Genomic DNA, 25,103 nt, shown 5'->3' on the forward strand with positions numbered 1-25,103 from the left:
AGTTTACTATGAGCCTGAGCAGTCAGGGAAGGCTTCTTGTAGGGGGAGAGACCAGAGTTGGACCATGAAGCAAAAGCATGATTGTGATAGACCTACGCTGTCCAATGTAGTAGCAAATAGCCATATGTGGCTAAATTAAAATGTGAATTAAGCCACAGTCCCCGTGTTCCAAGTACTCAGTAGCCACACATGGGTAGTGGCTGTGTATTGAAGAGCATTTCTATGATTGCAGCAAGTGCAATTAGACAGCTGTGACAGAGAGTGAAGAGTGAAATTATGTTTCATATATATTTTATTTCATTTAAAATATTTATGAGTGACAGTGCTGTGCTGAGTAATGTTTTAGGAACCAAGATTTAACAGTGAGCAAAACCAGACACATTGCTTGGCCGGGTAGAGCCTGGTCTAGTGCGGGGGTCAGCAAACTACAGCCCACCAGCCAACTGCTGTTTTTCATAAAGTTTTATTGAAACACAGCCATATTCACTAGTGAACATATTGCCTATGACTATTTGTAGCTACAACAGCAGAGTTCAGTAGTCATAACTCTGTGACTTGCGAAACCTAATATATTTGCCATCTGGTCCTTTAAAGAAAAAAAAAAATGCCAACCCCTGGTCTAGTAGACTGATTTCATGCTTTGGCATCTGAGTTAAAGAACTGGGTTTGGTATTTATTCTTTCATTCGTGGATTTGTTCATTTAACATTCATCCGGTATTTATCAAGCATCTAATTTAAGCAGGATGTCAGGCAGTGACAGAATGAAAAGAACAGATAAAAATTGCTGCCATGATGGAGCTCATACTCTGGTAGGGGCACGGGACAGACAGACGAGTAGAATATAGGTAGTAATTAATAAAGTGTATCCTATGTTAGAAGTTGATGTGTTATTGAAAAAAAGACTACAGGAGGGGGGGCTGTGAATGTGGAAAAGAGGGATGGTTGCACATTTTAGTAGCCTCTTCAAGGTAGGGACTGTTGGGGAGGTGAGGGGGAAACACGCTTTGTGGATATCGGGCGAGAGCAGAGTCCAGGCAGAGGAGATAGTCAGTACAAAGGCTCTGGGAGTGGACTCTGCCTCACATATCTGAGGAAGATCATGGGAGAGTATGTGGCTGGGCTTCGCTGGACACTAGGAGGATATTAGGAGATGGGGTCAGAGAGGGAACAGAGGGCCAGAACCTCAGTAGAACTTTCTTTCTTTTTTTTTTTTTTTTTGCGGTACGCGGGCCTCTCACTGTTGCGGCCTCTCCCGTTGCGGAGCACAGGCTCCGGACGCGCAGGCCCAGCGGCCATGGCTCACGGGCCCAGCCTCTCCACAGCATGTGGGATCTTCCCGGACCGGGGCACGAACCCGTGTCCCCTGCCTCGGCAGGCGGACTCCCAACCACCGCGCCACCAGGGAAGCCCTCTCTGTAGAACTTTTTAAGAATATTGGCTTTCAACCTGAATGCAAGGGGGAGCCACAGAACATTCTGAGTAGAGGACTGACGTCATCTAACATATTGTAAGAGAATTACTCTGGCCACTCTGTTGAGAAAAAATCTATAGGGATAGAGACAAGAGTGGTGGCAGAGAAGCTGCTTGGAAGACTGATGGAATAACCCAGACCACAGATGCTGGTGGCTTGGGCCAGGGTGATAGCAGCGGGGGTGGAAAGAAGTGGTCAGAATCTAGATACTGCGTCTCATTCATTGCAGTCATTTAGTGAACGCCAATTATGTGCCAGGCCTCATGCCCAGTACTGGGGATAGTGAGAAAAAAGCTGCCATCTCTGTCCCTTTGAAGCTTTCTGTCTAATGAATTGGTTTCAGGCTTTGACGTCAGAGATGAAGAATCCAATTTTTAGGTCCCCCACGTGTGTATGAGCTCCAGGACCAGTTTTCACACTGTCTTTAAAGAAAAGATCCAGGAGAGGATGACTCTGTCTTGGTCTGCTTGGGCTGTCATGACAAAATATCACAGACTGGGTGGCTTGAGCAATAGAAACTTATTTTTCACAGTTCTAGACGCTGGGAGGCCTAACATTGAGGTACACTGAATTAGTTCCTGGTGAGGGTCCTCTTCCTGGGTTGCAGATGGCCAATGTCTCAACTTGTCACTGTGTCCTTACCTGGCCTTTCCTTGGTGTGTGCATACAGAGAGAAAGCAAGATCTCTCTTTCCTCCACTCCTTATGAGACCACTAACCCCATCACAAGGGTCTCACTCTCATGACCTCATCTAACCCTAATTGCTTCCCAAAGGCCCCATTTCCAAGTACCATCACATTGGGGATTAGGGATCTGACATAGAAATTTGCGGGAGACACAAGCATTCAGTCTGTAACAGACACCCATGACCTCGGATGAGAGAAGAAGGAACACAGTGAAACAAATACGTGCTGCAGGTGAGGGGGCTGGACGAGCTTTCAGGCACTCTGCCACACAGGGCTGGGATGAGAGCAGGTGAGCAGGGAGCCTCAGCACAGAACCTAAGGTGTCATTCTCAGGCAGCAACTTTGAACTTGCACAACACTGAGTGCCCCTTTTGGGGGAGGGAAAGTATTAACTCATGACAGTGGCCTCTCCAAACCTTCTCCTGAGAAGCCTTTATAAAGACTCTGCTGCAGGGGCAAGTTTGGAGGCGGGAGTCCAGAACAAAGAGAGGCAGAGCTGGAGGAACCGTGCCAATCATCTAATCCACCCCCTCCTTCTACAGCTGCTGAGGGTGGGTCATCACCCTTGACCTCAGGTCAGCGCCTCGCCGGAGTCAAGTCAGGGGCAGAGCAGAGGTCTTCTGACTACCCTGCTAATGCTTGATCTCCCTACCTCTTGAGAACATTTAAGCAGTCAAAATATTGCATCCTTGGGAGGTAGGCGCTTGCCTGCAATTTGACCCAATGCCTTCAGGAGTCTTTTACAATGTGTGCAGGTCATACCGGCTCCCAGCAGTGCTTTGCCGGGCTCGTCTTGCATATGCTTGTGATCAGGTCCACTCATTCATGCAAGGAAGAGTTCCAGTGTTGGGCATCTGGAGCGTGGCGAGTTCCCCATAAGCTTCATTCATGTCTCTCTTCCACAAACAATGACTGAGCCCCAAGACTGAGTCAGTTCCCAGGGAGGGAAGTGGACCAGACCCTGCCACCACCCTCTCTTCACTCGTAATCAAGCTGCCGTCATGGTAGCTCAGTTTTGTGTTTGGAGAGGCGGTCAGAACAAAATTGTAGGAGTCATGGCTTTGAAGTCAGGCAGACCTGGGTTAAAACCTTGGCTCTGCCTCTAACTACGGTATTGGTACAGTTTTAAGCAAACTGCTTAATTTTCCCCAAGCCTCAATTTCCTGCTCTTTTTCATCACAGAAGAAGGTATCCATTCACCTTTGCTAGGTTATTGTAACAATTAGAATCAGCATAGCCGTATAAAGTACCTGCTACATTATATGGCAAATATACATGTTCAGTAAATGGGAATTATTGAATCAAGGGCAAAAAGAACCCCCAGTGTTGGCGGTGCTTAGCCCACAAAAGACTTAATCGTGATGGAATGGAAGGTGTGATGACAGATTTTGGAGCAGAAGAGGTCTCCATGAAACCGTTTAAAACACTGCGCTTAGCAATAGTACTGGCCTCCTCTGGTTATTCGATGCCATCTTTAGGGAGCTAGCCCACTGCATCACACTAGCTTTCTTCTCTTTCTTGACTGAAGGCAGCTTTCATTTCAGTGTAGATGATTAAAGATCTCTGAATAGGAGGGGTGTGTGTGTGTGTGTGTGTGTGTGTGTGTGTGTGTGTGTGTGTGTGTGTGTGTGTGTGTGTGTGTGTGTGTGTGTTCCTGCCCCAGCCTTTTGGCTACAGTGTTAAGTGATCCTTTCATTAAAACTTCTTCACGGGACTTCCCTGGTGGCGCAGTGGTTAAGAATCCACCTGCCAATGCAGGGGACACGGGTTCCATCCCTGGTCTGGGAAGATCCCACATGCTGCGGAGCAACTAAGCCTGTGTGCCACAACTACTGAGCCTGCGATCTAGAGCCTGCAAGGCACAACTACTGAGCCCATGCACTACAACTACTGAATCCCGCGTGCCTGGAGCCCGTGCTGTGCAACAAGAGAAGCCACCCCAATGAGAGAAGCCCGCGCACCGCAAAGAAGAGTAGCCCCCGCTTGATGCAACTAGAGAAAGCCCGCATGCGGCAACGAACACCCAACACGGCCAAAAATAAACTAATTAATTATTTTTTTAAAAAAGGTATAAAAAACTTCACTAGATAAGTGTCTACCGGACCACAGGGAGTGAGGGAGGTGTGTGGATTTTATGCTGAGCACACCAAGACTGTCCATCAGGACGGGACATCCAGGAATCCGAGCTGCTCCTCTCAAGCCACGCAAGGTCAGGCGCCTCGCCCTGTGCAGCGTGAAGGGACGGCTGCAGTTTCTCGAATGGCCACAAATGGATGTGACAGTGGAGCCTGACCTCCTAGTGAAGCCTGGAGCAGGCCGCCTAGACTCACGTTGCTTAAATTTAATGATTCATGATGAGTCTCCATCCTATACCAGTAAAGGCGGCATAAAAAATGTTTTGTAGAAGGATGTGCATCTTAGGAGTGGGACCCGTGCTGTCCTGCAACTAAGTTGTTGCCAGAAAGTGGGGGCTGCCTGGGACAGGGGTGAGGGGGGCAGAGGCAACAGTGTGTGGGCTTGTGTGAGAGGTGGGCAAAGAGAGCAGGATGGATGGGAAGGGAAGAGAGAAGAGGGAAGGAAGGGAATGAGGAGAATGAGAGAAATCAAGAGAAAGAGGCAGAAAAGGAGGGGACCTGGAATGAGCAGGATATGACTGTAGTTTTTGTTCTAGGCACCTTTACACACCGTATCTTACATAACCTTGATCTTTGCATTAACCCTTGAAGCAGACCAACTGTCCTTTATTACCTCTTATTTGAGGAAGAGGAAATGAAGGTAGGTCTGGGGGGTTAACTTGGGCCTCTGACTCAAGCTCAGTTATTTTCACTGCAGAGTGATACAAAGGAAATGGGACAGACAGACAGACAGTGAGGAATATGAAGGTGCATACAGAGGCAAAGGCCAGGACAGAGAAGCAGAGACTGAAGAGAGACACGGAAGCAGCGAAAAAGACACAGACTGGGAAACAAAGAGAGACAAAGATGGGGGAAAGAGTGAACCATGGAGCAGAAGAGAGACAGGGAGGAGAAGTGAGAGCTTTAACCAGGAATGAGGGTAGCGGAGTGAAAGTGAGCTGGATTCAGCTGAACATACACCTGATGTAAAACGGTACAATATTCCAGATGGAAGGAACTGGAAATGACAATCCTCCCAGTTCCTGGGAAGCTGGCCTGACCCTGATCACCTGCCTGTAGCTGAGGCTGGGGTCACTCTGAGGAAGGGACCCCCTCAGAAGCAGAGTGCAGATGTCACATGCCCTCCCCTGGTTCTCTCCATTTCCCCCGATATCCGACTAGAGGAAGGCCAAGGTCCACGCTGGTGGGTGTCTGGACCCCCGTGATTTCTGGCCTGGATGGCATGGGCAGAATGGGCAGGGCACGTGCGTGTGGCCCGCTGTACTCTGTGCACCTCTGGAAAATCATGACTCTTTGCTTTAATTCTGTAAATGAAATTTGACTTTAAACTCACAAAGATAGCTGATGCCTGGGAAAAAAAGATCAATGCCTCTTTTTCTGTGGAGGGAAGAACTCTTTTGCCAAATGATTAATTACCCTCTGCGTAATTTATTTTATATATTTCACTTTGCTGTTTCAGGTTTTGTGCAGGCGGCGGGGACAACAGTGTTATTAATCATCATGTGTTCTGAAAAGGATGAGTCTGAGTCTATATTTTATCCTCACAGCATCCTTGTGAATGGGAGAGGACAGGCGTCTGTTCCCCGTCTTCTGGAAGAGAAGGATGAGGCTCAGAGAGATGAAGGGGCTTGAGCAAGGCCACCCATTAAATGGTGGGGAAACAGAGCCGCAGGGTCCCGTGGCATGACTACCCCCAGCACAGGTGTGATAGGCGGCCAGGGAGAGCCACCAAGGTGGGTCATTTTGAGTGAGACACAGGGTCATGTTGAACTCCTCCATCTTACCTGGCATCCTGTCGGGGAGCTCTGACTGCAGAGTCATGCAGGACTGGGTTTGAATCCTGACCCTGTTTCTTTCCCACTGTATCATCTGGAGGCCAGTCACTTAACCCCAGGAGCTTTAGCTTCCTCATCTGTAAAATTAGGACACTAACACCTGATTCACAGAGGGGTTGGGTGGATTAACACATGCTTAATGAGATCCATACACTTCTTCTAAACTTGTCCTTTCCCCAGATTATAACCAAGGGGTTCAAGATAAAAGCTATGGTCAGGAAAGGACAGTAAGACAACCAACTCCCTAATAATAATCATGGCGATAGCGTGTTATGATCCTGGAGCCCATACTGGGGACAGAGCATTCTTGGTGTTATTCCCTGATTAACCTCAGTGTAGAATTGAGGAAACTGAGTCTTAGCCAGAGACAGGAAATTATATTCAATACAAAGTCACAGAGCCGCTGGGTGACGAATGCAGTTTGAAGCCTGTTCTAACCCCAGTTCCTGTCTTCTTTGCTGTAAACTGACTCTCTCCTTGCAGAATGCTTGGATTCAGCATTTGGGAGTGACTGTTTTGGAGAGGGGGTATGGGGGTTCCCAGAGGTTGTTTCCCCACACCTGTGGAATTAGGGTGGAATTTCTCAGTGCCTGATTCAGCTGATCCAGAGAAACAAAAGGGCCTGTGATTTCCCATTTGTGCGCTGACCTACCTTTGCACCCATCATTTCCTCTGTCTGGAAAACTCCTCCTTCCCCTTGAGAGAGAGGTATTGCAGCCTGGGCACGGCAGCACTGTCTCTGGAACCAGGCCCACTGGATTCCTATCCTCTTAGCTTTGTGACTCTAGGTAAGCAAGTTACTTAACCCCTCTGGGCCTCAAGTCTCCTCATTTGTAAGATGGAGTCGAAAATAGAACCTGCCGCATAGGCTTGTAGGGTCACATGAATTACTATAAATAGAGAAATTCCAACACTGCCTGGCAGTTAGGGATCTCAGAGTTCCCTCTTATTATCACCCTCCATCTTCACTGGTGTGAAGGCCACTCAGTCCATAAGTAGTAGACTGAGGATTCAGCCTCAGATTGCTTTGATTCCGGGTTAATGCCATTCACCTTCGTAGGTCTATGACCCTTGACTTCCCCCTCAACCCATTCCAGGCTGATCTGAGAAGCTTGGATGAGACAGGCTCTGGGGTGGAGGTCGGGGAGCGGTGGTGGGAGATGGCAGCCCCTTGCCCAGCAGACACAGCTCTGTGCACCCCTGTTAGGAATCGCACGTTGCTTAACTGGAGCCAGATCCTTCCTGGTTATTGGAGATGTCTGCGTCTGTATCTGTTCCAGGCTGCTAGTGAGATTTCTTCACCCCTCTCCATCTTCAATCAGCCGTAATTTTAAGGGAGTCTTTTACCCCCATGCGTTCCCCCCAGACACTCATCTGTAGATAATTGTGTGTGGGGTTGCACTCGGGGATGGAGGAGGCTAGGAAGAGAGGGAATGGAGCTGCCTGAGAGGGGTCACCATGGCTGAGACCTTGAAGTCGGGGTCTGGTGTGGCCTGGCCGGTGGCCTTTCAGAGACCAGGCCATCCCACGTGGGCTGCCCACATGAGGTAAGTCAGTAGCCAATTAGTCCCCATGTATCCTTGATTAAGGACTGTGATCTCCATCAGACCCAGTCACCAGCCTGTGCCGCCACAACCTTTTGGCCTCTTTTTTTCTTCTTCTTGCTCTCAAAGGCCTGATTATGAAAGGCAATGAGGGCCTGGCAACTGAAATGCAGTGATCCAAGTTTGTCTCAAATGCTTTGGGAAGAACAAGGCCAAAACATCTCACGCCAGCAGTGTAAGGAAGAAGGGGACATCAGAGACACACACACAAGGTTCCTAAAGGTGTCATCAAGACCCACCTCCTCACTGTACAGGTAGAGAAACCAAGTCTCAGGGAGGGAGGGGACCTGCCCAGGTCACACAGCATGTTTGGCTGGGTTGACTTCCAAAGAAGTCCTCTTCACTTCATAAAGGTCTGAATTATATCCTCTTGTTATTTCACTCCAGTCATGTTTCTCTGCCTCCCAAGCCTCTATTTTCAAAACCCCCAACCCTTCCACACATACCCTGCCTCCCCCTCCAATCCCTAGGGAAATGCTGGCTTCAAGACACAAGACCAGAGTATGTTAGAGGTAGAAGCAGGGAATCTGAACAAGGTTTGGAAGGCCGTTTGGGGATCTCTGAGTACTAGCTACTCATTTTACAGATGGGAAGACTGAGACCTAGAAAAGTAGAGTGATTTGCCCAAGTTTGCAGGCGGGTCAGCACTGTACAATGTATTCCCTGATGGCACTACTGACATTCAAAACTGCCCAAATGATCTCATTCCTTCTCTAAATAATTATGTTGCCACTTAACTTCTCCTTCATTTCATATTCCCTCTCAACCCCTGGTCTCTCTTCTGTTGAATACATCCCTCTCCAATTTTCAGGCTCTGCTTTTCTCAAGAATTAGGATCAGGGCAGACCTACTGCAAGAAGCAGGTCCTGGTCTGCAACTGAGTCTCACACAGCCCTGTTCTTATCAGGAAACTCAAGGGCAGTTAGAGCAGGAAAGGTACAGGGAGGGAGAGTAATTGATAAGGGGGAAGATTGCCTGGGCCAGTCATGAAGGACTTTGAAGGTTAGACTAAGGCATATGAAGTGTATTGTGAAAGCAACTGAAAGTCCCTGGAGAGTTTTTAGGAGGAGCCATGGGTGCAACTGTTCTTTGAAAAGGTAACTGGCCACCACTCAGATTGACGGGCAGACACTGAAAGCAGGTTTCCAGTGATAAGACTTTTTCAGTAGTGCACATGGACAATGTTCAGGGCCTGCCCCAAGGAGAGATGGGAAGGAATGGATCCAAGTGACAAAAAAGAGAATTAGTGGGATTCAGGTGCCATTTGGATACTAAGGGTTAAAAAAAAATAGAGTCCAGTCAGAGATTTTTCCAGTTTGGGAAGAGGGAAATAACAGGTTCAAGGTGCATTGGGCAGCTTTCGTTACACTGATGCTGCGTGACAAGAACCACGGTATTTACTGTCCACAGCTCTAAGCAGTTTTCCCCTTTGTTGCACATCCGGGTGGACTGATCCACCTGGGACTCAGCTGCCCTTGGCACCAAGTTCAGGTCGTGTCCACTCTGTTCTATGTAACCCTCATCCTCCTTGGACCAGCCACTGCTTGGAATGTGGTTTTCTCATGGCAAGAGGAAGGGATGCAGGAGAGCAAGCCCAGCCACAGCACACTTCAAACTTCAGTTCGCATCATGTCTGCTACCAACCCACTGGCCAAAGCAAGTCCTAAGCCAAACCTGAAGACAGGGTAGGGAAGAAATCTCACTCTTCTCACAATCAGGCGTGGCAAGGATGTGAATGCATAATACTGCTCTAGAGAAATGAGGACTTGACACCAATGACTCAGTCTACCACAGGACAGATTTTCCTTCAGCACCCCCTGATCTCCTATGCCTATCCAGACTCTCTGAAAGCATGTCCTCGTAGAGAGCCATCACATGGCTTGGGAAGGAGTCAGAAAGGTCCTGGACTTGGATGTTTGCTCCTCTGTCCACAATTCTCAGCAGCATACTCACTCTCTCCAAGCCTCAGTTTCATATCATTTAAAGGAGTCGGTGACATCTTCCTCCCAGTGTTGTCATGGATGTCAAAAATCACCTGGGTAAGGTTGGTACATAGTAGATGCTCCATTAACAGAAGGTATGACGCTTCCCTTGAGGCTTACCCCTGCTACCTAGAAATCAGCCCAACAACACTTCATTATGTGGGTACTATTAATTCAATGCAATCCATATAGAAATTATTTACTTTTAGACAGGGCTTATTTGCAAGAGCAATTCTTAACCTTTAGTTATAGTGGAATTTTAGAAATCAGCAGGATGCCAATTTCAGCGTGGGTGGGTGGAGCTGCCTCTTCTTCCCTAACCCCTGTGTCTCTCGCTCATGAGAATTGTCAAATTAAAGGCAACTCCCCTTGCTCTTGCCCTTGTGGTTATGTTTACTGCTGTGATGTTTGTGAGTGTATGAAAACAGGAGCTTTGAAGACCTGACTCTACAGCCTTGGGCAAGTGACTAGTTGAGTCTGAGCTTCAGTTTCCTTATTTTACAGTGAGGACAGAGTGCCTTCCTCCTGGTACTAATCATGGGTATGACCTGAGAGATGAGATGCAATAACATATGTCAAGCGTCTTCCACCACTCCTAGCACAAAGCACACCCCCCTTCATGTTATGCCCAACCCACGCCTCTCCCACCGCATGCCTGGCCCTGAGCTGGGCTCCAGCGACACAGAAGTGCAGAGGTGCAAGGGGGCCCAGTCGGAGTCAGAACAGGAAAGGATGCCATGCACACTCACTGTTCTGAGGCCCAGGGTGATGCCTTTTCAAGCTGCAGCGACAAGAAGAGTGAATAGGAAAGTGAGCAGCAGCCAGTGTCCCTGGCCTGTGATGTAAGTGACGACTGAGTCGGAAGCAAGTGAAAATGGAATCATAAGGGGATAACAGGGTGGGAGGAGGGGAGTCAGACAGCCGGGTGGGATTGGAAAGAAGTTTTTGCCCTTATCTGATACTCTCACAGGCAGGCGACAAGCTCTTCTGAGCTGTGGAAGACAGAGGAGGCAAGACCCTCTGGCGACGCCCTTCTTCATACTTGTGTGTCCTTCGCTAGAAGAGGCCATAGACCAAGGCAACAGGTGTTTCTGAGAACAGGGGACCAGCCTGGGAGATTATTTCATTCAAGCTGCCCCAAATGCACAGATAAAGAAACCGAAGTTCGTTTTGCTTTGCTTTGCACAGGGCAAACCTCGAAATTGAGACCATCGTTCATCTAGAAAGCACCTTTTCTTTCCAGTAAAACAAGATGCTAAAGTGGCGTCTCCTGTCCAGGAAAAAAAAAACCAAAAAACTGACACAGCTAATGACGTTTTCAGCAAGGAGAGATACGCCATAGACTGTGTTGAGGACTTTTCAAATGCATCACCGATCTTGCAGCAAATAGGTGATATTAGCCTCATTACTGATTAAGAAACAAACTCGGAGAGGTGAAGCAACTTGATGAAGTTCATGCAAGTTCTAAGTGGCAGATCCAGGACAGAACAAGAGGATTCTAGGGCGCACACTCTAAACTATTTCACCAGTCCACTGGCCTCATACGATTGACACGAAGGCACCGTCTGCTTTGAAGTGGTTTAGGGGAGCCCCACACAAGAGAAACTTAGATTGTTCATTATTGAGGGGTTCCATTGTTCTCACCCAAGAGTTTATGGAGTGAGAACACATGTAACATAAAATGAGAACTCGATAAATGGGGCTTGAGAGACGTAAAGAGTGAATATTTTAAAACCAATACAACTCATGCATAGCTGATAATATAGAGTTCTAGTAACTAGCACGATGAAAATCCACTTAGGTGAATTCCCTTATGGGAGCCACTTTAACGAAGAGATTAAACTCTTTGTTAAGGTCTACATTATCAATCGCTTATAAATGTATGTTTTTAAGGTGTTACGGGTAGTTCAAAATCATTATATTTAAAAAATAATTTCTGGTTTTAAATGTAATACATTATAGGAAACTCAGAAATGTCAGAGGCGTACAAAGAAAAAAAAATGCAAGAAAATGTTGCCGGGTGTATTCAAGTACTGAGACCACTAGTGTAGTGGAAAGGACGCTGAGGTAATGACCAATAGTCCTGGGTGCTAATCCGGACTGGCCAAGAGGCTATTACAGTTATTTGGCTCAATGTCTTCTCTTTCTGAGCCAGAGTTTCCCCATCTGAAAAATGAAGCTGGGAAGATTTGAATTAGATGATCTTTATGAGCCTTTCCTACTCTGATGTGAAATAGAAATTCTGTTTTAGCCATTTCATCAGCATTCATGTTTACACTTTCCATTTCCTTGGCAAATACCTGCCATGGATGTAAGAAAGTCTCTTCCAGTCTTCAGCAGAATCATCATCATTCTAAAGGAGCTCAGCCTGAATTCATGATGATTACCGTATATTTATGTATTCACTAATTCACGTATTCACTCACCCATTCATTCATTCAACAAATGAGTCACCTACCCTTCATCAGGCATGCTACTAACTACTAGGAGATGGAGATGATTAAGAAAAGGTTTCTGCGATCAAGAGACTCCCAGTTTAGTGGGGAAAATAGGCAAAACGTCCCTATCCTATCGGCATAGGCATTACTATTGTGAAGGATACTCCCTCATTTATTTATGTACCGGGTAGGGCAGCAGGCGCTGGATGCAGTGGTGTGCAAGATGGGCCCATCCGTTTTTCCAGGGAGCATCTGCTGTGGTGAGAGAGTCAGGGAGTGCGGGCAGGCATTCACAGTCAGCACAGGGAAAGCGTGTAAACGTATGTCCCTGGAGAGCTGATCTTCAGCAGCCTGGCTGCCCTGGGTATATATACCAAGGCAGGATTGAGGATGGGACTCCCCCGGGGAAGGGGTTAATCCTCAGCTCCCGCTGTCAGAGGCTTGCATCTTGCAAGAAGTAAATGCTTGGTTGTGAATAGTAGAGAGGTCGCTGAGCCAGCAAAATGGAAAATGGGGGACAGTAAAGCCAACAGTCATGGCGTTGAGGGAAAATCCTGCTGGAGGGACCCAGCCCAACTGCTAAGAGTGATCAGAGTTAAGGCTTTGTTTTTTGGGGTTTTTTTTTTGCTGTACGCGGGCCTCTCACTGTTGTGGCCTCTCCCGTTGCGGAGCACAGGCTCCGGACGCGCAGGCTCGGCGGCCATGGCTCACGGGCCCAGTCACTCCGCGGCATGTGGGATCTTCCCGGACTGGGGCACGAACCCGTGTCCCCTGCATCGGCAGGCAGACTCTCAACCACTGCGCCACCAGGGAAGCCCCGAGTTAAGGTTAAAACAAAGGGTATTCAGAAAACTAGATATAAGCGATTCGGAAAGGCAATGGAAACGACTGGCTCTCACTGGGGCCCGGAACTCATGAACATCTATTCCAAGCTTCCATTTTGCAGATGGGGAAACTAAGTCCCAGCAAGGAGGAGGTTACCTATCCAGTGTCCGTAGAGTTAATGTGTCAGCATATGTCAGAACCCAGTTGCCATCTTGGAATGAAAGGGAGAGAGGAGGGAATGAATTTGTTGAGCATCTACTCACTTTCTACATGAGCCATGAGCTTTACCCTTCAGTACTTCAATTTATTCTTATATCATCTCTGAGAGACTGGCAGAACTGTCATTCTCATTCTGTAGATGAGACAACTGAGACCTCTTCAAAAAATGAAGTAACCTCCTCCCCAAGACCACACATCTTAGGGAGAGAGGAAGTAAGGATTGGAACCCAGTTCTGTGTGTTTCCAGCACTCATGCGCTCTTCCCTCTGCCTCACTTCCTGTGCTCCACGCAGCCTCCAGGGTGGTTGCTTCTCATTTGCAAAATACATATTTGTTGTACAGTGAGCGGCAGCAATTAATGATCCATTCCAAGGCAGGGGAAACTTGCCTAGTAAGCACACACGAAAAGAGAAAAATACAGCAGCGCCCTTTTTCTGTGTAGATTTCTCATTCTCACTAATATTCGCAAAAGGAGGGAAAGGGGAAAAAATGACCTGTGCCCTGTCCTGAGTCACTGAGAGGAGAGACAGGAACCTCAGCCCTTTCCATGGAGGACAAAGAGCCTCCTTTCCCAACCATGCTCCTGGCTCGCCCCAGCCGGACTTCCCGTCCCTTTGCCAGAGGTAACCACTTTACCTCTCCCATTATGAATCATGAAGGCTGTGGCTTGTGGCAGATCATAAATCAGTCCTGGGAGTCTCGAGGACAAATCCCAGGACTTTTAATCTTAGATGTGTTTAAAGTGGTGAATATTTCATGAAGGGGCTGCTGCATTTTAACACATCACTAGTGACTGCTGCCCCTCCCACTTCGGTCGATGATTCTCATCCAAATCTCAAGGACCTCAACTCTTTCCATCCATTTTCCTTACCTCTGGCAACAATCAATCAGTCCATTAGGTTGCAGGTACTTACAGCCCAGGCGTCCGGTGGAAGACCCTGGGATGTTATTGGAGAGGAGAATTATAGACAGCATCCCTGCCTGCAAGCAGCCCCCTCTTATATACCAGGTATCCGGAGAAGGGGAAAGGTAGATCTCTCTCTTTCCCTTCTCTTTCTCCTTTTAACAGTCTTATCTGAATATTGTGAATATTCTCTCTGACCCATTTTTTTCTCCATATTCTGTCTTACTACTCTTTTAGTTCAACCAACATTTATTAAGCCCAGGCTGTTTGCCAGATACTTGCTGATGCTGGACATACAAAGATTAAGCAGCGTTGGAATGCATAAAACAAATTAAAGTGTTGACACTCGGAACACTTTGTATAAGGTCAAATGTATAACATGTATAGTGAATCAGTGAAAACAATAAGGCTATTCCATAAATACAAGCACTTAGAAATCAGGAGTTGTGGGCGATAGTTGTAGAACCTGTGTTACCCTAGCGTCTTATTCACTGCTGTGTTTTGTTTTTGTTGCACAAGGTTGAGAAAATCCTGATTCATAAGACTTGAAGTTGTACAAAGCATGAGCTTGTTAGCACCTAGACTCACAGTCTCAGGGTCCTCTTCAATGAAACAGAGATGACAGGAGAATTTTTTTTTTTAATGAGGTCTGTGTAAAATCTGTTTACCTGGCAACCAGACTTAAAGTGACAGTGCTCTTCATGTCCTCAATTCTAGCATGTAATATCTGAGTGTTTAGCCATCATTTTTTTATTATTAAAGAGATTTGAAAATAAAACTTTTTAAGGAACATTAAAATCTAAAAGGTGCAAAGTCCCTAAATCTCCCCCATTGAGCTAGACGTTTCCATGAAACATAATTTGAAAACGCTTGGGTCAAGCCAGCCAGAATCACCGTAGGACTGAAGAATTGCAGGTTCATCTGGGTATGTGCATGAGTGTGATTACCAGAAGATGGCAACGTGGCAGCAATAGTCTGGAAATTGATCAAAGCCATAGATAGTTAATTATTCATTCAACTGACAGTGTTGAGCACCTACACTGTTCTATGCAATGAGTTCAGCCAGGGCACTTCCTACCAGTGTTTCCCAAAGTGTGTTCCACAGGACACTAATCTATGATTTGTTTCACCAGCAAGGCTTCCAAGGTGAAATAAGTTTAGGGGAAACTGTATACATTATCACCCTCATGAAGAATCATACTCTACTGGCACTAAGAAATGGTACAGTATTTCACAAGCTTTTTTTTAATGGAATCTATTTTTGGTTTTTTAATGGAATCTATTTTTGGTAAAGTATCTGGGAACATTCTACAAATACGTCTTAGGAAAATCTAACAACTAATTGAATCAAAAAATACCCCCCAATCTTAAGGAGTGTACAGTGAAGCAAGACTAATAGTAGCAAGGAGGTAGGACCCTTCCAGAATTTTGAACACTGAAGATACACCAGGAAACAAGACGTGTGCCCCCAGAATGAGCTTGGCTAATGGGAAAATATACTTAAGGCAGTGTGGGATGCTAGTGAGGATGTGTGCAGCCAAGTGTAAGGCATGGCCAGAAAACAATGACACATGGATACATGGATGGATGGATGGATGGATAGATGGAAGGGAAGGGACAAGAAGGGAAGTGAGGGGAGGAGGGAAGAGGAGAGGAAACCCATTAAGACAAACAAGCAACAGCAAAACAAAATAAAATCTGGAGATGGTAGATGAAAACAATTTTTCCAAAAGGGGAAATCAGAGGTATTTGGAGGAGGTGGCATTTGTTTTGGGGCTTACAAATGAACATGAATAGTTCATTCAGGTGGAGAGAATTCAATTTCCTGATTACACTTGTCGTGCAAGTGTACTTTATCATAATTTAAATATTTGAAAATAGGACTTCCATGTATAGCCACCAGGTCACTTTCTGTTTGCCTCGTTAGGCCATGAGCTCCTTCAGCATCTGGTTTGTACCTTTGACCTCTGCATCCCCAGGGCTGAGCAGGGAGCCCGGCAGGGAGTGTGGTCAGGGCTCGCTGAATGAATAAGTGAGTGAATGAACAAATGAATAAACTCTTTATTAACCACAGTGGCAGGTAGACCAGAACACCCTCTTTCCGTGACCTTTTCTACAACTAGCCACCTTGTTTTATTTTCTCAGAAAACAAGGAAACCAGAAAGAAGCGCAGGCAGTATTTCACAAGATCCTTTTCTCTTTTACAGGAGAGTGCAGCTGTCATGAAGGCTACACCCCTGACCCGGTTCACAGACACCTGTGTGTGCGCAGTGACTGGGGACAGAGTGAAGGGTGAGTGGCCAAGGGCATCAGGGCAGAGACAGTGGAGGGCCCACCTTCCCTATGGCATTACCAGATGCCCCAAACTGCTCCACAAAGAGGACTCTTCCTCTGCAACAGTTGTGTCCCTGCAAAGCCTGATGGAAAGTGAATCCTATTTCCCACTGAATCACATTTTAGTATTACAGGTACATGATTGATGAATCTTCTAGAGAACAAAAGCTGAAGTTTAGCTCACCCTCCCAAACCATAGGTAATCAAAGACCACTCTCTTGAGTGGACTAATGAAGAAGAATTGGGTTTTTTATACGTAATCTCCAAAACGGACAAAGTGGATTTTGAAGTGCTGAGTCCTTCGGTGAAATGGAGCCTTTTATAATATAAATAGCCTTATCCAGTAATTACCTCTGCAAAATTTGATTGTTTGTAAAGCTACTCCAAGCATTGTCCACATATGTATCCCACCTGCTTCTGACTAATAGCATCTTCTATCCCTGTCTCAATTCTTCCCACAGACCCTGGCCTTACACGACACTCGAGAGGGGCTATGATCTGGTGACAGGGGAGCAAGCCCCTGAAAAGATTCTCAGGTGAGTTGACAGTCTGTTGGGGCATGACGCTGGGGTATGGAGAAGGGTCTGATGGGAGGTGTAGTTACGCACGTCCTTAGTTTATCGAGCCTGTGCACTTCTGGGATGCAATGGCCCCAGTTGCTATGGGAATCTAATTCCCATTTGTCTGGTATAGACATAAATTGAGATACTTGAACTGGAGGAGACATTACTGATTATCTAGTCCAGTGGTTTAAAAATATTCTATAGCCATAGAACCTCTTCCTGCCACTACCATGAAATCATGTGTGAAACTTCAGTACCTAAGCTGATGAAGACATACAGCAAATTAAGTGGCAGAACTGGGAATCAGATTTTGGGTGAAATTGATTCAGGGTCCATGCCCTTAACCTTTGTGCAGATTGCCCCTGCTGACTTAGCAGTCACTTATGGTCCTCCTGCTGGCTATCAGGACTGCTTGGGAAAGCAGAGCTGAAAGAGTTCCTGTCCTCACAAAGCCCACTGGTAAATGGGAATCAGGATTTAAACTCAGGAAAATAAAACTAGCAATATAGAACAATGCATGGGCTAAATGATTAACGGAGTGAAGAAGTGACCATCCAAGTCTGGGCAAAGTTGGCCAACATTATGCCTTGGAGAATGCAGGGGACTCAGTTGGGTGGGGGAGTGAGAGAAGGTTCTAGAAGGGAAGGGTGGAGGGGCCCCTTTTTTCTGTTTTGTCTCTGCTGCCCAGGGAGTCCCCCAATGGAAACTCTTACATTGCAGGTCTACTTTCAGCTTGGGCCAAGGACTCTGGCTTCCTGTCAGCAAAAGCTTCGTGGTCCCACCCGTGGAGCTGTCCATCAACCCCCTGGCCAGCTGCAAGACCGATGTGCTCGTCACAGAAGACCCTGCAGATGTCAGGTAGGGATGTCATCTCCAGCACCTGTACCATGGGCTTCTTAGAGCCCTGGAAGCCCCTCTGTTTCAGGATCTCAGGAACTCCTGTGGAAAAGTACTCTTCATGTTGTTGAAGTAGGCAGTTGCCTAGTCGATATATAAAACACTGTCCAATATGCCATGCTCCACACTCCTGAAAGTGACTTCCATGGTGGTACTCAGTGCCTTTATATTTCAACATAATTACTTTCCTTTGGGGTTTATATAAAACATGAGAGAGGCGACCACATTCTCTGGCTTATCCTGGGATCTTTAATGATCTTCTCTTATAAAAGACGATTACTTAATAGTATATTGGAGAGTCATGAAGGTAAAAGATTGGAGAATGAGGTGCTTTCTCTCATGACTCAGATACCGGGAACAGATTTTGGGCTAATCCATAGGTCTGAAATGTCCAGGTCAAATGAATTTGTTTTTTGCTCATGAAAGGATGGAGATTACATCTTTCCTTACACGTTTTGCACCTTGTACTTAACTTCCTTGTAGACTGACTCTACTGTGTTCTAATTAATTGCTTACATATCATTCTGTCCTATTATGTGGCGAATCTTTCAAGGTCAAAGCAAATAACTTATTTAGCTTTTTAATCCCCAGTTCCCAGTACATATCGGACAGCTACTAAAATGTTTATTGATTTAATTTTACCAGTGGTCTTAGATCTGATCCTAGCACTATTCTGGAGCTTTCTAATGGAGGTTCTTTTTTTCCCCCCTCCCAATTTGATTGAGGGAAGAATTCTAGAATTTAAATGTTACATAAAACGAACTCTGATTTTACTTTTGGAACTGGCTTGTACACAGCTTATGAGCTCCTGAACTGGAACATGGAAGCATGGCCCCCATACTTCCAGTGACTGTTATTCTCCTGTCTAGCTGTCTTTGGGTCATTTTGAATTTAAGATGCTGTCATATATCCATGACATCTTGATAGGAAGCTCCTAGAACCCACGTCTCTTGCTTCACAATTTATTTATTCTCACCTTCTCAACATTTCATGGAGGGATGAACACAGCATGATTTTTTATTGGTATTTCTCCGAAGAGGTAATTTTAAAAAGGATAGAAAATTAAAGGGATAGCACTTAGAAAATGAAGTGGTAATTACTAAGAACTAAGATGGTTTCATGCACACACAAATTGATTCATGGCAAATTACCATTATTTCCATTTTTGATAGAATTGAGGTCAGTGAGACTTTAGTAAAGCATGTGCTAAGGTTTCTCTGCATCACATATTTTAAAGATGGAGAAAAGACCATCTGGTTGAAGGATTATTCTCAAAGAGACCCTACGACCGTGTCTCAAATCGACTGAACAAAGGTCTCTACTAGCTTTCCTCAGAGTTCTGTACTGTTGACATTGAATATGTGATTTCAGTGAAGTTATAAATGTCAGACTGGCTGATAGTAACACTCCCTCTGGAGTCAGATAGGTCTGGGTTACAGTCCCATCTCTACCATGGATGAACTATATGATTCTGGCCAAATGCAGCTTACTAACTTTCCATTTCTTTGCAAAATGAGGATAATAACAGTGCCTACCTCACAGAATATGATGATACTACTACTACTACTACTAATAATAACTCATCTCCATTGATCATTCCCAAACCCTTTACTAACATTATCTCATTACATTCTTATATCAACCCCAAATGTGATGCTAATATTATTTTTATTTTACAAATTAAAAAAAAAATCTGAGGCATAAAGGTGATACCTTCACTAGTAAGTAGTGAAGCCAAGCTTCACCCCATGATCTCTCCACCTCCTGAACCCATGTTCTTAACTATTTCATTGAAACACCTCCCAAGAATCGTTGTAATAATTAACTGTGTAAATGCTGGTACGTAATATACTCCCAAAGGTCCAGGATTACCAATTTTAGATAAATTCAATTCCCACTACCATAGAGTTCAAGTAGAAACTGGTGATGGTGGGGAAGGCAGAGTCAGGAAGTTTGAGTTCTATGTCATACTGCTGAGAATGACCATGGTCTGTAGGACAATTCAGTTGCCTTTTCTGCTCCAATCTGAATTATTACATTGAACAGCAAACCAGACATGGAAAAGAACAGAATATCAACCTACAGGGACTCTAAAACATCTTTGGAAATATTAAAACAAAATTGAGAAAAGTATAGTACTAGAATTTATTTCAGTGACAATATTGTTTGTAGTTGGAAGAAATACTGTAATAAATTGAAAGTGGTGAGACCTTTGAAGGGCATGATCCGTAACAATTAGATGCTCTAAGCTGCTAGAAATGCTGTGCCTGGGTACATGGAGGGTGTGCCTTCACCGAGTCGGGACCAGAGCAGAGTGGCTCAGGATAGACCCTTTGAAGAATATTTGAAATGTATTTCAAATATTTGAAGAATGTTGGTTTGATTAGGTCATTAAATTATTATCCTGCTTGGGGTGCCCACACGTCTTTGTCTGGGCTTGGAGCAATTGCAGACAGCCTTTTAAGTCTTACCTTCATCTTACCTCTCACATACCCATTGGTTTCACTGTAAGGGTAGATAAAAGATTGCAATCATTGCCATTCAAAAGAATCTGTGCTATGTAGGTTGAGTTTTCCAAGCTGCACTAATAAACCTTGTTTGACATGACACCACTCAGGCAGGCATATCCTGAGCATTCAAAGAATTAATAAGTTTCAGTCAGATGCTATGTTAGAAATTAATAAATAATAGATCTTAATTATAGATAGCCAATAATATGCCAGAGAATCACAACTGAGAGATTAAAGGAAAAAGCAACGTCAGGAAGGAAGAGATAAACATTCCAGTAGGATTGGGAAGGAAAATGAAAAGGTGCTTTCCTGGTTGTTGTTTTTTTTTGGTTTTGTTTTTAAGTCTGTGACAGATTACTATGAAAGTATGGAATCTCAAACTAGGGGAGGCAGAGCAAGTTAGAGTCAAAAGTAAAGGCTCAACCCACCTGGGTGTCTAAATCCAAAACGATTGATGATAGTAAATGTTGGTGAGGATACGGAACAGCTGAACTACCATACCTTTATAGCAGGAACGTAAGTTAGTGTGACCACTGTGTAAATCTACTGGGCGGTATCTACTACAGCTGAACATCTACATATCCTACAAATAGGATACCATAAATAATATGTTCAAGAATACTAATGGTGGTATTCGTTTGTACCGCCAAAAAGCTGGGGGAAAAAAACACAGATGCCCATCAATAACAAGATAGTAGATAAATAAAACAAAACAGCAGAATGTTATTAATGCTCAGTATTAATGAACACAACCACCACACACGTCACCAATGATGAATTTCACAAATATAAGATTGAATTATTGAAGCCAGACACAAATGAATATGTATGTTTAAATGAAGATCAAAAACAGTAAAAACGAATCTGGGATGTTAGAAAAAAGAAGAGGGATTACCTTTGGGTGATGGAGGAGACAGTGATTGAAGGGAAACATGCCAGCATGCTGGTGATATTTGATTTCTTGATCTGGGTGGTGGTTATATGGGTGTGTTCATTCTATAAAAATTCATCAAGCTGTACAGATACGATTTGCACACTTTTCTCTATGCATGCCATATGTTGATTAAACATAAAGTTTATTAGGTTAGGGTGTTCATTTTTTTAAAAAAAATCATAGGCTATAGAGCCCAACTGAACTGCGTCAATTCAAATCCCAACTCCACCACTTGCTTCCTGCGTGAGCTTTCCTGAAGCTCTCTTGGCCCTTGGGGATAATGTGGATAGAAGACTATGCCCTACAGGGGAGTACTGAAAATTAAAAGATATAAGACCTGTAAAGTACTGAGTTTGGCACATGGTGAACTCTCTAGAAGCATCAGTTATTATGTTTGTTGTTATTTTTCTCTCTTTCTTTTGCTGAAAGGACGCGTCCAATCTATGACATACCTTAAAATCGATAGGGTCTTAGTATTGAGAGTTTGCATTAATCCCTTTGTCAAGGGGTTTGAGGAAGACTTAAGTGAATATATACCATCTAGTACGGTGTGGTAGTTCTAGCGGCTTTATGCATATGGAAATATTTGCAGAATGAGCGAAGAGGCACATGTGCGGTACACAGAGAGTGCCTTGGGGATGGAAAAGGAAGAACGAATTCCTGACCAAAGGAATCAGAAAAGTATTTGCAGGAGAGAGAACATTGGCAATTAACCTTGAATTGAGCATAGGATTTGTCTGTGTGGAATTTAAGGTGGGAGAGAAGGCTTTCAAGTATGAAGGGTTGAAGGGCCAAGGAAAAGAACTCTCCCCTGGACAGCTCCCATTCTTCGGCCCGTTCCAGCAGGAAGCTGCTGGAAATGAGATTTTTAGCATTCAGAGACACTAATGATGTCAGCTACAAAGGTGGAGGAGCGAACTCTAGTTAAATTGCGTGCAGATTCCTTTCAATTCTGAAAACCGTAGCAGGGCCCCTCCTGTGTGCCAGGCACTGTGCCAGGTACCATAGGAATACTGTGATGAATAAGACCCACCTTGGCTTTCAGGGATCTCATGGTGCAGCAAGGAGCATGGAACAAGAGACTGACTTGAGAGGTGAAATAAAAGATACTCGTAGAGAGACAACATGGCAAACAACACTTATTGCTACACACTGGGCCTGCTTCACAATTTCACCGAGAGCTGATTCTTCTTATAAGACAGAGGCAAGAATTGCTGTTATGGTTGGGATAATAATCATCTGCAAAGCCCAGCTTTTGCAGCCCCTGAGTGATTTTTCTGTGATCTCAAATCAATGAAAATGAAATGGTGAAAAACTGTTAATTCCTACACAATGTTGAAAGGATAATGGGGCATCAGGATACAAGCCAGCATCGCTCACTTGGTGACAGTTTTCACACTGAATTAGTTCTGGATAGAATTCAGAAGAGTTCCTTGTTCTTTTGGCCTCTTGATTCCAAGCACTAAGAATTTACTGAACACCTACCATGTGCCAGGCTAGGTATCAGAGACAGAGAAATGTTCAGACAAAGATCTTGGGGCATTGAGACAAAATTGCAAACAAAACAGTGTCGTACTTTGTGACCTTTGCAAAGGTTAGAGGAAACGTTCAAGGCAGAGAAGGGACCCAAGGGAGGAAGAAGGTGGTTAAACTCACCTGGGAGGTAAAGGAAAGGCCTCACAGAGGAGAGGACCTCTGAGCGAAATTGCAAGGTATTAGCAGGAAGTCACTAGGTCACTGGTTCTCAAAGTGTGGTCCCTGGACCAGTAGCCTCAGCATCACTGGGAAACTTGTTAGAAAGGCAGATTCTCAGACTCCATCTCTGGTAGACTGACATTGATCCCCAAGGGTATCAGTTTCCAATCCCTAGAACCTGTAAATGTTACCTTATTTGGAAAAAGGGTCTTCGCAGATGGGATTAAGTTAAGAATCTTAAAGTAGGTTGATTATCCTGGATTATCTGGATGGGCCCTAAATACCATTACAAGTGCCCTTATAAGAGAGAAGCAGAGGGAAATTGAACACACACAGAGGAGTCGGCAACGTGAAGAGGGAACTAGAGATTGGAGTGACACAACCGCAGCCTAGGAGTGCCAACAGCCACCGGAAGCTGGAAAAGGCGAAAAGCAGATTCTCCCTCTTGCACCTCATGGGGGCGCGCAGCCTTGCTAACACCTGGATTTTGGCCTCACAATACTGATTTTGGACTTCCGGAGGTTTTAAGCCATCCCAGTTTGTGGTGATTTATTCCTGCAGCTGCAGGAAACGCATACATCACCCAAGACCTGAATCAGATATTTTGGAGGTGGGCCGTGTAATCTTGTTTAGCCAGTAATCTGGTTTAACAAGTCCTCAGATTACTCTAGTGCCCACTAACGTATGCATACTAAAGCACTAGGCAACCAAAGAAAGGAAGGCTCACGTGGCTGCCACAGAAAACAAAGGATGGAAGGGCTTGCAAACTCCAGGGTGGCAACGGCTTTGGGTCCAGCAGGATTTATATGCTCTACAGTGTTGTTGGGACTCAGTATTTGTGTCTCTCTTCATCCCTCATCTCTGTCTTCCTCTGGGTTAACGTGCTCTTCGGGCGCACTCTCACCGACAGCTCCAATCTTACAGCCTCAGTGGGGCGTTGCCAGAGTAAGGAGATATCCTGTTTCCCCAAGCTTTAAGCAAAAGTCCTGGCACTGAGTGACAGCAGTGAGAGCTCCTCCTTACGTGGCACCTGTCCCAAGTACTTTGCTGAAATGAACTCGTTTAATCTTTACCCATTATTAGCCTTATTACATGCATGAGGAAACTGAGGCACAGCGAATTTTATAACTTGCCCGTGGTCACACGACCAGTAAGTGACACAACCAGGATTTGAATCCTGAGACTCTCACTCCTGACTCCATGCTCTTCATCTCTAAGCTATGATGCTCCTGTTTGGCCTATTTGGGGACATTGGCCAATATCCCAAATCAGTGCCTGAAATTAGCCAGACCTGGGTCACTGACCCACTCTCAAACCAGCAAGGGTAGGGGGATCTTTACCATGTGGATTGAGATTGCAGTAGGATGGGGGGGAAAGCAGGGGGGAATCAGGACAGGCAGCAAACGGGTGCTGAACAACAACAACAAAAGAAGGCAAAACCCACGGATGTCCGCTCCGTGGATGGGGCATGGGGTCTTGAAGTGGCATGCCTGACGCGGGAGCTTCCAGGGTCCAGGTCAGTGTGTCTTGTGGGTAGTGCCAAGGGGCACGTGGCAGAGAATACAGTGAGAAGAGGAGAGGAGATGGAACCTCATGCTATTTTCTTCCTCTCCCCCTCTTTCCTCAGTTCTGGGCCACCTGGCTTAGAGACAGCAAAGACTCTGAGGGCGCTTGAGGAGAGTGTATTCACCACTCCAGGGCCCCCAGCAGATGCTCCTGTGCAGATGCTACAGATATCAGAATCTGACTTTTGCCCAGGCAGTACCCCAAGTCAGTTACAGTGTATTCTGGAAACATGGGCCATCCATCTTAAGGTGAAACCCTCAACAAAATCACTCTAGGTACTTCCCTGTGTGATGGACACTGTGTAGGCTCTGGAAACATAAAGACCAGAAAGGGAAGAGGGTGTAGGAAAGCGAGCATAGGCTTGTACTCCTGCAGATATGGATACGAATCCTGGTACCACAGTTGCTCCCTGAACTCCTTGGGCCAAGGCAGTTTACCTCTTCCAACCTCCATTTCTGAACCTGGAAGGTAGAGATTGTTGTGCTTCCTTCAGATGGCTGTCGT

The 25,103-nt window shown here is 45.4% G+C and overlaps 1 protein-coding gene across 7 annotated transcripts in view; it reads left to right on the forward strand.

The window, feature by feature from the left end:
- ASTN2 (astrotactin 2) overlaps positions 1-25,103 on the forward strand; it is a 925,730-nt gene that overhangs the window by 442,073 nt on the left and 458,554 nt on the right. For 6 of the 7 annotated variants that reach the window (XM_060154506.1, XM_060154516.1, XM_060154508.1 and 3 more), the window contains 3 exons: positions 16,308-16,392; positions 16,896-16,970; positions 17,718-17,855. In XM_060154506.1, the coding sequence (XP_060010489.1) occupies positions 16,308-16,392; positions 16,896-16,970; positions 17,718-17,855 (298 nt within the window). The remainder of the gene's footprint in view (positions 1-16,307; positions 16,393-16,895; positions 16,971-17,717; positions 17,856-25,103) is intronic. The other variant, XM_060154507.1, reaches the window with a different exon arrangement.

This window comes from Lagenorhynchus albirostris, chromosome 7, assembly GCF_949774975.1.
Source record: "Lagenorhynchus albirostris chromosome 7, mLagAlb1.1, whole genome shotgun sequence".
Lineage (NCBI taxonomy): Eukaryota > Metazoa > Chordata > Mammalia > Artiodactyla > Delphinidae > Lagenorhynchus > Lagenorhynchus albirostris.